At 41.5% G+C, this 13,593-nt stretch overlaps 1 protein-coding gene across 6 annotated transcripts in view; it reads left to right on the top strand.

The window, feature by feature from the left end:
• Positions 1 to 13,117, top strand: part of LOC121461879 (limbic system associated membrane protein) — a 2,099,220-nt gene extending 2,086,103 nt beyond the window's left edge. For all 6 annotated transcript variants that reach the window (XM_041673213.1, XM_041673212.1, XM_041673214.1 and 3 more), the window contains one exon: positions 5,693 to 13,117. In XM_041673213.1, the coding sequence (XP_041529147.1) occupies positions 5,693 to 5,790 (98 nt within the window). In that variant the 3' untranslated portion in view covers positions 5,791 to 13,117. The remainder of the gene's footprint in view (positions 1 to 5,692) is intronic.
• The last annotated feature ends 476 nt before the right edge of the window (positions 13,118 to 13,593 follow it).

Here is a 13,593-nt window from a genome sequence, read left to right as displayed (position 1 = left end):
GTCCATCTGACCCATCGCCCCTGGAGTGCTTTTGACAGTGACTTACTTTAAATCCCTGGGATAAACCAAGTTGTTCTGACCCCTCCTGTTTCCTCCCCCATCCCCTATGTGCTTCATCTTAAGTGTCCATGGTTAATCCCACAGACCTCACTTTGTACGAGTTACCCAGTGTCAGCACTCTCAGGATTTTACACTCACTTGCTGACTGGTCAAGCAAATGTATGGCTGGGCTCCAACACCTCTTTTGGTCCTAACAGCTAAGTGTCAACTCATGAGCTGAGGCATGGGAGCGGTTCACATTTCCACCCTGCCTCAGTTCTCTCTCTCCACTCTTGAAAGTCTCGCTTGCTGCAGCCTACCTGGGCTGTCGGCTCCCTAAAAGATGCCACATCATGGTTTCTGGGTGCTCCTGCCAGCCATGTGGCACATAAGCCACGTACTTATTATCTTTACAAAGACAGGGCAGACCTGTTAATTCTTTATTAAACAAACCCTAAAAATGCAAGCAGCAACGACTTCCAACTTGTCCACCTTCTACACCCACTAGATCAACTTCACGTTGTCTAGCTCCAGCCAAACGCCAGTCAAAAGGAAGCAGTGGTGAGTCCAGATGGCACATTCCTTCAAATCCCAGGGGTAATCCATTGGCTGTCAGTGGTCATTAGGAAAACCACTTTCCTTCTGAGTCACAAAAGGAACGAGACAACCCCGATCATCACCAATAATAAAAACATATTCTTTGGGGATTTACATCCTCCAGCATCCAAAAGCCAGAGAGCTTTTATGGTTGCATAGACCAGTACCCTGTTGGTGGGTTGTCTTTGCAGTTTATCACTATCTAGCAGATAGGAAGTAGCCAAGAGTATACTCTTAAGACAGGACTTGTTGAGGCAAGAAGGCATAAAATATTAGTGGCTTCTTTAGCCCTTTATCTTTTCCTAAGAGAATCACAAAATATCCATTAATTTGCCCAGTAGTGCACATGAAGCCTCAGGACTTTGATGTGGATGATGAATAAGGTATAGCTTTTTATTCAAATATCATCATGATAAGATATCAGTGTGAGTGCAAGTAGTAACTAAATTTTTCATAAATGGTGTGCAGAAAGTGCTTCATATTGTTTTCTGGTTTGGGGTTTGTTTGTTTTACTTTGGTCTTTCTTTTTGTGTGTGTGTGTCAGGGCCTAATGCATTCCAGGCTGGCCTTAAACTCAAATTACCAAGCAGATCATAATCTCCTTGGCCTCCTGCCTCCACTTCCCAAATACTAGGCTACAGCCACGCTCCAACACACCTTCCTTGAGGAGAAAGACTTGTTGCTCTTAGCTGTATTACAAGACAGCTCCGGCTGACAAAAATCTCACTTTTTTAGAGGGTAAATACAGAGAGTAAATGCAGGAAGAGTCTGTGTTTACGGTATAGTATTCAAAACCGGGCTCTCTCTCCTCTCATCAGCTCCAGTCCTGGGGGTTTACAGGCTTCAACCCCAAATTCAACCACACAGAGGAAACTGAACTAGCAGTAAATGGACAGAAGGTGGCACCAGAGTCAATGTTATCCCACTAGCCTTCAAAATGGCTTCCCAAGCCAGTGAAGTGCTTTGTGCAGGCCTGGTAGATTACACAGAACTTCTGTTTTGGAGATTCTACAGACTGTGGGCCTCTGCTATTCAGCATATTTTTTTCATAAATTGCTAAGACTTTCATTTTATTTTTAGTCATTCCATCAGCCTCCGACAATTCCAAGGCAATTTTTTTCTCTTTTTGTATAATTGAAACACAACCTAAGACTAACTCCAATTTCTAACTGGCTGTAATGGACAGCCAGGGATCGCCGTTGACATGGTTAAAGATGACTTGGAATAAAACCAGTCACAGTGGAAAAAACAAAGGCAGCACCATTGGTCAGCGAATTATAAAGCCTCCCCAAAACAGGCATTTGAAGAAAAACAAAGCAATGAGCTCAGAATCCTACATCAGATCAGCAGCAGAGAATCTTGCCCAACACTTTCTCATATTCTTCCATTTTAGGATGTTTAATAAGCTTTGCATTAAGTTATAGGTTTTGTCCTTTTATAAACATGGTCACAACAAGGTGAACTCTCGTATTTACCTTCGTATAGTCTTGCATCCCTGCGTGACGACCTTGATTTATTATTTCACTGCACCTGAAGTTTGGCTCTTACTAGTAAAGCTAAAAGCCCCAAGTCATACAGGCTCAGTGGTTCAGTGGGTAAAGTCACCTGCTACCAAGCCCGAGGACCCACATCAGGGAAGGGGAGAATGGCTACCATTAGTCGTCCTCTGGCCACAGACATCATGACATGCAAGCATACGCTGACATAGACACATAATAAGTAGATAAAACGGTTTGGGTTTTCTTTAAACCCGATCTAATTCATAAACATGTTTGATTTGGGTTGGTATTTCATTTATTTCTGAAAGCAAAATTTTTGCCTTGTGAATACCATACTGAGTATTTCCCAAGTCCCACAGAGACCATATAGGATATGGTTAAATATCACGATGTGTTTGTGGTCTGTGATATGAAGCCACGGAACAAGCTTTTGGATTCCTATTTGCCTATCTGTTCGTAAAACGAAGTTCTGTTTTCAAACTTGTGCCTTCGTTGTATCTGTCACTATATGAAAGCAGTTGCTGAGCACAGCCATCTGGTACAGGAACTAAAATTTACCATTTGCATATCAACAAATAAGCAGAATTTTGTAACTACAAGCTAAAACATAATTAATGATTTTGTGGATTGTACTTCCCTGAACTAGACACAAACTGGAATAGTCTCCTATGTAGACACATGCATCTATAATTGCTTACCTAACTTCAATAATTTTTCAACTATTACCCATCTACAGTCTTCTCCAATTCTGCTTATTTACTCTCAAAAATCAATTGTGACAAGAAGAAGCCACATATGTGCATTAAATATCTTCATGAGAGAACTTAATAAATAATAATTGATATAGGCAAAATATCTTTACCAGATGTACCTAATGCATTTCAGATGTGTAATAAGACTATCAAGAATACAACTAAAAATTATTGACATTTATAGCATGAATTTTTATTACAACAGAACCACATACAAAAATAAAAGTTAATTTCTTTTATTATGCATTTCAAAAGACCAATAATATATACATGTATCATACAGGTACAAATAAGTATCGAGACAGCAATATAAACTTGCCCGTGTGTGTATAGATGGGATGGGCAGACCATAGATAACACACAGCCAGGCATGCAAATGCCTTGAGAAGAATGTTGACTTTAGCATGTTTTTCTAACTTGCTAGGAGTATATTATGCTTTTAGATAATAGAACATTTGCTGTCTTAAAATTTCCTACCTCTTGAGTAAAATGATAAGACCAGTTTCCTTAGCTGTCATTAGATATTACTCACTTCTCAGCTGTCAGAAAGACAATGTAGCCCATCCTGGCACTAAAAATGAGTACAGAAAAAAGCAAATTGTGCTCTTTTTATGAGAATCCATTTCAAAACAAAAGTCATTTTGGCATATAAGACCTTAATTTTTGTATAGCTTTTCTCTATTCTGGAAACCTTGCTGGTACATTAATAGACGCACGTGCCAGGACACTCAAATGCCTAATATAGAGAGAGCCACTGAAAAGATACAGGAGGAAAACTCGCTACTGGGACAGGAGCCCTGGGAGTTTGACAGTCCCAAGCATCTAGGAAGTTTGGCAGAGGACAGGAGGAGGTCATAGCAGACACTGTATGATGTCTCAGAACACTTGGACACCAGAGCCTGGTGACAATCACTCAGGTGCTTCAAGCCCCAGTCTCATGAGACTGAACCTGAAGGTGGTCAGAGTGTCTCTTATTAAGATGAGCATAGAGATTCAGGGAATCTCAGAATGAGTTGTTTGACTAGAGATGATGGATATTTAACTTTTTGATTCTGTTCCCATGGCTTTATACCAGGCAAAGCTCATTTTGCATAATTGAAAGCCTTGAAGTTTGCATATGTTCCTATTTTCATATTAAGCAATGTTCTGTAAAGCTCAAGCCAAAATATCTTATCATTCTCTCCCTCTCCCCCCCCCCCCGATACTGTCTCCATCTTCTTGTAGTTTTTGTCTGAACTAACAATAGTTTTAACCAGTCTGAATTTCACTCACCAAAGGTTTGACCAAGATACACATGGCTGTTCTTGCCTGTTGAAATTTGCCATGTGGTGGCAACCAAGACCCTAGAATTAGACACCAAGGTTAAATATTCAGCCTTGCTCCCGATGAGCTGTGCACATGTGTACTGTGGATGTGATATCTCTGTTCCTTTGATATCTCACTGTAAAACAGTTTTTTGTTTTAGTAAGCACACCACTGTGCATTCATATATATAATTTTATTTACAAAATGTGCATCACAATACACTGTGGTACTGTAAAGCTCTGTATTGATTTTAATTTATTCTTATCATTGTTTTTGATATTTAAGATGGAACATAGATTGGGAGTATTGGGAGTCCCTTCTTGAATTCAGTCACCCTGTTACCCGCCCTAAATTTGATCCATTTTAACCAGCCTGGTGAAAAGTCATTCACTAGAAGACCTTGCCATTGTAGAGGTATGCCATCAGTTTTACACACCCATGCATGCCCACTCACACAGATCCTGCATATGTGTCCATAAGATTTCAAAGTGGCCCTTAATTACAGTCAGGTCAGTTTCTATTTTGAGTCTCATCGTCTAAGCATATAGCCTTAAAATCAAAGTCTCTTCAGTGAGTGAAAAAAAATGTTCTCCTTTTTAAATTTTTCCTTTCAATGAAATATGATCACAGCTACACAGAAGGAGGAAACAGAACCAGAAGTGTACATGGTGAGCTGTAAGTCAGACTTACAACCTCTGCCTCAACGGTACTCATTATCACCCCCACAAGGATCTTTATTCCTCCACTCTCCCTCCACTATACCCTCAGACCCAAACCCGCATCCCATTCCCATTGGTCATGCGAGTGACTCAGAATGACACCCCAGGATCAGTCCCAGGTGAGGTCCATCCTCAGCTGCCCCAGGTTTGAACCTGCTGCTGAGCCTCGACACTTAGGTTGGCTTTCTTTTATTTGCTTTTGTTCTCAATTTCTACAGTGATGACTTTGGGGAGGATGAGCTCCACTTCTGCATTAAGACTCGGGTGTTTTGTTTGTTTGCTTGCTTTTTGATCTTGCTAAGGTACCATCCATGCTTAAACACTACTTTATAATAGTTGCTCCGTATAAAAGCATAAATAACCCTGCCTCTTTCCTGTGAAAAAGAAGTCGGAGACGGTGACTGATCCCATCTGAGATTGATGGAGCTGCTATGATGAGTCTTCAGGGAGGGCCTGCTTTGAGCTCCTGTAGGAGCCATACCACTGTTTGCAATCTTAATCACTGTCAGCTCCACAGTAATTGTGTGGAGACTGGGAGAGGAAGCCACATTAGCAGCTTCTCAAGCAGGAGTCATTCCATATTCAAAATAAACTAGCCACCTTTGCATTCTTGTACCCCAGAGAGGACGGGAATTAGAAGGTGGGAGCCATCATTAGCACAGACAGCTAGACATCAGTACCTGGCCATGCCTTGCCTCTGATGCCAGCCTTAGTCAGCTGTCCAGTGGAGCTGGCGGAAGGTCCTTATCCTGTCTCTCTCTCTCTCTCTCTTGCTCTGCAGGACCCGGGTCGGTGAGAGGAATCAACGGATCCATCAGTTTGGCCGTACCACTGTGGCTGCTGGCAGCATCCCTTCTCTGCCTTCTCAGCAAATGTTAATAGAATAAAAATTCAAAAATAATTACAAAAACACACAAAAGTGCGTCACACAGATACAGAGAGAGAGAGTGCAAAATGGGGGGGGGGAGACTATTATTTCACAAGTTTGTGTGTTTATAAATGGAGGGGGATATGAAAATGAAGAAAATACAACGCTAAAAGCAACTTTAAGATCCATCAATAAAATCTGAGTGTACCTTAGGGTGGGGAACCTCTACCGGAATATGTGTCTATCTTCTAAGCTAATGATTGCTGTGTTTAGGTTCCGCCATGCTAAAAATGTCTGACGTTGTACAAATGAGACTAGTCGAGAAGTACCAGATGGATATTGATGCCCCACACACTTTATCCTTCCTTCATTCATTTTCACCTGTGGGGGAAAAAAGAAGAAGGTCTTGCCTTTGGTGTTTATATTTCCATATATATTTTTTTTCTGTTTTTCATTTGAGCTGATGTGTAGCCATTTTGGACTATCAAAGGAAACCCACGTAGAGCCTTTCTCAGCTCCCCTGCCTCTACCACCTCTCTAACTTTTTGAGAACACCCGCTTTCCCTCCAGTGTATTCTGTCCTCGACCACACATTCCAAATATCCCCTTTTTCTCTACCCCCGCCCCCTCTGCCCCAGCAACCCAATCAGGCCGCAAATGCTAGGAAGTGCCATTTTCAGTTTTCTCCACTGTGCGCGTGTGTGCTCAAGTCTCTTGGCTCTCACGTAGGTGTACATGTGTGTGAGCGTGTATGTGTCTCTCTCTAAAGCATGCCAAGGGAATGGTCCATGTGTACATAGACTCATTGTGCTGTAGATACTGTCCTGCATTGTAATTGTGAGATGCGGCTGTAACACGTTGCTGGGGGAGACGGCTGGGTGGGAGGCAAGGAGCAGAATATCCCCCCCCCCCCCCCCCCCCCGCTTCATGGTTGTCACATGACATCAGTGCGCATTAGAACCAAGCTGTACTCCTTCTGTGGGCAGGACCCCATACCCCTCCTAGCCCCATTTTCAAAACCCAGTCGGGAGTCACTCAGAATATCACTGTAAAAGAAAGTGCCTACTATCGATAGGGTGAGCAGACTGGGAACAGACCCGTGGCCTGGATGACATGACCTGGGAGAAGATGGTTTCTGATTTCACTCTTATTTTACATGCCTGGGGGATTGATTCATGCATTTCCTAGCTTTATCGAGGCTGAGCCCACTGAAGAGATATGTGACATACATTGAGCAGGTCTCCAGAAACAAGGGAAAGAGGAGGCCAGGGAGATCCTATGCAGGCCTGCTTAGTCCCTCAGTAACCTTCAGATAACACAGCACTTGCCCCATAATTCCCCTAAGTAGAGATTGCTGCCTCTTTCAGATGAAAGATTGGAAGGGAGACATGGAAAGTAGATGGATGCCCAAGTCCCTCCTGCAGAGGCCGCCAAACCTCTAAGGCAAAATACTGGCCATCACAAAATAGGGATTCCAGACTTTGTTCTCCCTTGTAGACCATCATCCTTGAGTTCTAGACTAAAGCTTTTTTAGGTTTCCGCTCCACTGATGATATGTATAACACCATTGCCCATGGGGGCTATTTCGTGTTTGACAGCCAGGCCACTCGGATGCAGATTGCATTCACCTTCTCTACTCTGTTTAGACATACATCTCTGACTCACTGTGATACTAACAATGACACCTGAGCTAATTGCTTAACCGTCAGGTCTGGGCAACTTGTGATGAATTCAGGCAGAAGTTGTGTGAACATCCCATAGCTCAGTACATTACCAAAACTGTTTAACAAGGGGAAGCCTTCCAGGAAAGAATGCCTCTGTACATGGGCATCTTTGATAGGAAACCGTCCACCATGTTCCTTTAGACTATAGAGACATCCAACGTAATTCACCTCAGGAAAGGATGGAGGATTAGTGTCGAGGCCATAATGTGTTATATCACAGAGCCAAATAGTAGCTCCCAAGTTTTCTAACATTTAAAATGGCTGTCACATTGATACAAAAATGAAGAGAAGGAAAGAAGGAAGAAAGGAAAGAAGAAAGGGAAGGAAGGAGGGAGGGATGAAGGAAGGATGAAAGGAATTTGAGCAGTATTTTATATTTCTTCTAAGGAATTACATCATTTACTTTATAAACCTGTCACATCCTCTCTTTGTGGATTGGCAGTTGTGGCATGAGACAGATGGCAGACAGAGCTTAGGATGGGTAAGGGGATTTATGGATGCTCAAGAGGTAGGATATTAATTCTTATCTAAGAACTTAGCTATTACAACACAGAGAAGATGTGCCGCATTCCAATATGACATAGTGGCAATCTGGGATGGCTCTATCAGTCTGCTCCTTTTTGTAGAAGAACTGAGGGATACATGCTTCCCACATTAAAGAGGCATCCACATCCTCAGGTGAAATCTTAGAGGTGTGCATGCAAGTCTAGATAGAAGGAAGGAAGGAGTTTATTCAACATTGTTTAGGATTAGTTTCAGAAATAGATAGCTGTAACATCTCACAGGCTTTAACCATACACCTGGTCTTCCGTGTCCCCATCATCTTAGAAGGACAAATTCTTGATTTTGTGGCAGGAGCCTCTCCTTTGAAAAGAATCCCTGATCATATCTATACCATTTTTTGTTTGTTTTATTATAAAAGACCATAGAGAAAATAGCTAAAGATACTTTTTTAAATGTGATGCTTACTCATATCTCCAGCAGGATCTGAGAGTTTTAAAATTTTCTCCTTCCTGTGGAAAAAACCTGGGTATTATATATCATATAGGTTTGAGAATGCTGCTAAGTCATATGGAGAACTGAGGACAATATTCTTTGAAGCAGAATCACTATAGGGTCAGAGGACCTATACCAAGATGCCATACATTCAACAGTAAAATAATCACATTGCTATAAGTGATCTCATTTGTCGGCACTCAAATTACTGAAGTAGCAAACAAGCGATTGGGAATAATAAGTATCAAGAAGTGGAATTCATCCATTAATTGGGACCACTCATGTATTTCATAGGCTTTGTATGAAAAGTGGACTTGCACCATTCACAAAACAAAGTCGTTAGCCTCATATTTCTGTTTAAAAAGCAGAAATGACCTTGACCCAGGGTAGGCCTCAACAAAGGAGAACTCTCCTAGAGCTCAACAATGGCAAAATTATTTTTTCTCTGCGCAGTTGTTGATCAAAACCGTTTTGCCTAGTGGAAGGAACGCTGTTCTTGCAAAACAGCCTTGTCCAAAAAGAATGACTGCTTATGGGAAAGCAGATGTGTTTCCTGCTCAGAAGGACTTTCCACTTGGCTCTTGTCTTCTCTTCCGAGTCAGACAGACATTTTGTCCCCTCACCATGGACATTTTTTTCCCTTTAACTCCATAGGAAACTGGGGCTATTCAAAGAGACCTTGTAACAAAACTCGTGATTTTCACGTTCTTGGAGGACAGAAACAAAGGCGCGTTTCTCCTCCAGAGATGGACTTTACCCCCTCTGCCTACAGAAACTAAGCGTCTCAGCATGAAACTGCTTTGAGTTTTTACTTCTCAGCTCACAGTCACAGGGTCCTCCTCGAGTTGACTATGGTGTGACAGCTTCTACTGGCTAGTCTCCCTAAATTTTTCATTTTGTTCCTTATAGGGTTTGGATTTTTTTGTGCAAAATAATAATATATATGTGTATGTATTGTTTTAAATCTTATCTTTACAAAGGATATATTTACAATCATGTATGTATTATAAGAAAAATTATAACAATGGTTTAAACTTAAAAGGAAGAGAGAATTTGGTTTACTTAAAAAAAAAAAAGAGTTACGCTTCATTTGAAAGACACAGGTCCCCTTTTGCCAACCTTGTTACTATTTGTTTGAAAGAAATTTGCCTATGAGACCAAATGCTTTAGGATTAACTATGTCATCATGTTTTTCTTCCTTCTTAATAAATTCTCAGCTGGGATTTAGTCCTGGTACCCCTGCAAACTGCCAGTTTTTATAACAATATAAGTGCAATGTTACATCTGACCCTAAAAAAGATATCAAAATTCTGAAGACAAACAAACATACCATAAAAAAATTGTGAGATAGATCCCAAGTTAAGAAACACAAACCCACTTCAGGAAGTGTCTTTCTTGCTTAAGTACTTTTAATGTTTCTCTTCCAGAGCCTTAGTCTGCCCAAGTGACGTAAATTCACCATTATGGTCGACATCATATCTGTAAATAACTCACGAGAGGCAAAATGAAGTTCACATCTGCCTGCATACCAGTGGGAAAAAAAGTAAACCATTCTCGTTTGCGTTTAGCTGTGCTGTCCAAAGGTCACCAACTGAACCTTAAGAAAGTATTTGGTTTTGCCCGCAATGTATATCACTTTCCTCTTGGCAGGGCTGCCGATGTTAATATTAGGTTTAGGTTTATCTTAGCATTCCTGTCAGCAAAATGTTTATGGATATTGGAGAAAACTTATTTTAAAATCCTGATTTCTCGTCAGCGCATTTGCATACTGTGCTGATTAATAAATTAGGCACCAATCATGTGTAAATCAATGTAAATCACTAGTTTATATACATAATATAAACTATGTAAACTTCATTTTTCCATGCAGAGCCCAAGTTCAGCTAAACCTATAAATCTGAAAGAAAAGGAAGTCAAATAACAAGAAGAAAACCCAAAGCTTTTTACAGGTCAAACGTCTAGTAGAAAACCTGAAGTTCCAAACATGGTTGTCTTCGCCAAAGGAAGTAGACACCCAGAACACTTAAAGGCAGTTCCAGCCAAGCACAAATGGTTCTCCTTAGTTTTTTAGCTTGACCCAACAAACCCTAGGCAAACTGGAAGAAAGAGGAATGGGGTGTGAAACGCTCCTGTGTACCAGGTTATTGTCAGCCAATATATATTTTATTGTATCTTTAGTTAAATAGCTTCACCAGATTCACCAATAATTACATGAACAAATTATCACATATCCCCCATTTTTGTCTGCTTTACACTTAACCAAACCCATAAAACGTTTTTGACATCCCAATTTGAATAAATTATGTGATGTAAGAAATACGTTATATACTTTTTTTTAATACGTTATATTCTTGAGAAACATCTTGCTGAAGCGCCCTGCTTTTTTTTTTTTTTAATATATATTCTCTAGTAGCCTCATGGATCTACATGCCTATGGGTTACAAAGAAGGCACAGGGTCGTTTGAACAGGGAGCGTCACTCACAGGTTTTACCTCAGTCTTCTGAAGTGCCTGCAGATTTAACACAGTGTCCTGCCTACCATTTCTCTAATCAGACCTTAGAGAATCATCAAAGCGAGTATAGGGATGTCCAACAAGACGATTCTAAAAGGAAATTTCGGTCACCTTGATGAGAGTCTTACTTTAGTCCACCTAAGGCCTCTGTAAAGTGAAAGGGGAATCAGTACTGGAGTCAGGAAAGTTGGGTTGTTCTCTGTGTCTTGCCACACAAAAAGCCGTGTGATGTTGATGTTGGCAAGTTATTTTACATTCCTGAGTTTTTAGCTTTCTCTCTCCAAAGGTAAAGAATTTAGATGACAGTCCATAGCCTCTTCCACCTCTAAACTCTGATTTTAAATATGAATTGAAATTTTATTAAGTGCTGCCACCCATGGAGGACCCAAAAAGAACCATTGCTGGTCTCGGGTTCTCTCTCAAAACCGTCCTCCACAACATAGCTCCTTCTAGAACACAGAGTCTCCAGACAGATTCCATAGTTCTCTTCTGAGCGAACTTTCTTAGAGATGCAGAGTGAAGGCCCCGAAATAGCTGAGGTGGCTTCCTTGTTCATGATCTTGGGAAATGAGACTGTTGAACTTATAACCTTTCGTAGGAAGGAAAATGGCCAGATTGGGTATTATGTATGTAATACATGAGGAAGTTGTGCCAGCGAGAGGAAACATCGGCCTTCTCTCATCCTGGGCCAAACATTTCTCTCATCCTTATAGTAAATGTGTGTCTCGGGAAACTCTCGGCTGGTGCCAAGCAAGTTCAAAAGGCTGCTTTGTGAGAAACAGGCAAGGAAGAGGTTGACTCATAGGCTGTGACATCAAGCAAGTGGTTAGAGAGGCCTCATTTTTTTTTAACAGTTCATATTGGTCCAGATATGTGGGAAATAGGGCATAAAAGCCCATTGGGGGGCACGGTCGAAGGGAGTGTGAGCTGGAAAAGCGAAGACCAAATGGGATAGCTAAGTTTCCAGAAAGGGAGGTTGAACAAGAACAGTTGCTTGGAGCAGTAAATGAGGGATTTGTTCCGTTGGGCCACGTCCTGGGCAGATTCGGCGCGGGTCCACTTGTCCTTCCCACTCTGTCTTCAACATTCAGCCTAGCAACTGTCCAGTCACCTTTTCACGAGCTCCCCAAAGAGCACAAGGACTAGGGGTCTCCTGGACACTGAAGAGCAGAGTTTACTCATCACTTCCAGCATTAGTCTCACTTTAGACGAGGATGTTCAGTGGGCTTACTCTTCTCAGGACACTCCATAAGTGGGAGAGAGACCCACCCACCGAATACCTCCCCGATTCCATGTTGTTCCCAAGGCACAGCTTTTCGGATGGTGCTTGCGAGTCCACCCTGCAGCTACCCGCTTCCCAATACAAACCCTTCCTGGGTAAATCTAGGCACAGTAAAAAGAAAAAAAAAAAAATCTGCTTCTTGCAAACGAAGAAAACCCATGGAGCTAGCCTCCTGGCGTGCAGCAGCTGCCCTCGCCATTGGTCAGGAGCCTCTTTGAACCCACTCACCTAAGTCTTTGCTCTTCACCAGAGAATGAACATGGTTCATCCTGGTGAACTTTGGCCAAGTTCTGCTCCCTAGATATTTGCTGGGAGCGGGGAGGCTAACGGGATGAAATAAGAAGGGGAGGGACGGAGGCCTTCACCTTCTCCCCAGCTCTGCTTCAACCCTTCCCTTTCCATTGCTCTCTTAAAGGTTGTATAAATCCTGTTCTTGGTTAGAAGTCTCCTCATTAACAGTGTTATATACATATAAATATATATATAAAATATATTCCTTTTTCCGGTCCTCTAGACATGAACTGATCTTCCCTTGATGATACCAACACATGGCCATTTTTTTTTGGTTCATTTATTTTGTTGCTCAAGTTATTTTATTTTTGTTTATTGGGTGGATTTTTTTTTTCCCTGACTACTAGCTCTGTGAAGGAAAGTAAAAAGCGCAATGTGTGTAAAAAAAAAAAAGTTAAAATTCAAAACAAGCCTTTTTTTCTTTTAAAATGTATTTAAATTCTGGTTCTTTCTTCTGTTACTTCACAAGTATGAATGCTCTGCTCTTCTGTGATCTTAAAACAAAATGAAATAAACGTGAAAAGGAGATGTGTCTTGGTTGACCTGAGTCCAAGTGATCTTGTGGTTGGCTGCCCTGTTTCTCGACGGTTTTAGTGAATAGCTCAGGAAATGAAGCCAGGGAGAGCAAACATCAAGCCAGGGAGAGGCAGACAACATACTGGAAAATGGCTGCAAGGCTTTCTGACAAAGTTTCCTCTGCAGACATGAATTCGCTATTTACCTTAATTGTCTTCCCCAAGAAAAAAACAAAGGGAGCCCCTGATATTTTGTTTTCCTCTGTCTTCTTTCAAAGCTAATCAGAAAAATATGAGCAAATTCCCAAAGGAAGCTGCCGAGGAGGAAGGCACCCGACAACTCCTGAGTGAGAACGTGAATGGTCTCTGGGATCAGACACCAAGAGGACATCATGTCCTTTCATGAACGTCTCCATTTCTACAGTTGTCTTTAGGGGTTAGTTTGAATGAAACCCTAAGTTGCCTCCCAAAGCTGCCTGTTATTCTACCTATG

The sequence above is a fragment of the Microtus oregoni genome, unplaced genomic scaffold, assembly GCF_018167655.1.
Source record: "Microtus oregoni isolate MIOR12 unplaced genomic scaffold, Mior012 000023F_ref0000262, whole genome shotgun sequence".
Lineage (NCBI taxonomy): Eukaryota > Metazoa > Chordata > Mammalia > Rodentia > Cricetidae > Microtus > Microtus oregoni.
The sequence above is the reverse complement of the archived record's forward strand: the minus strand, read 5'-3'. Positions and strand labels throughout refer to the sequence as shown.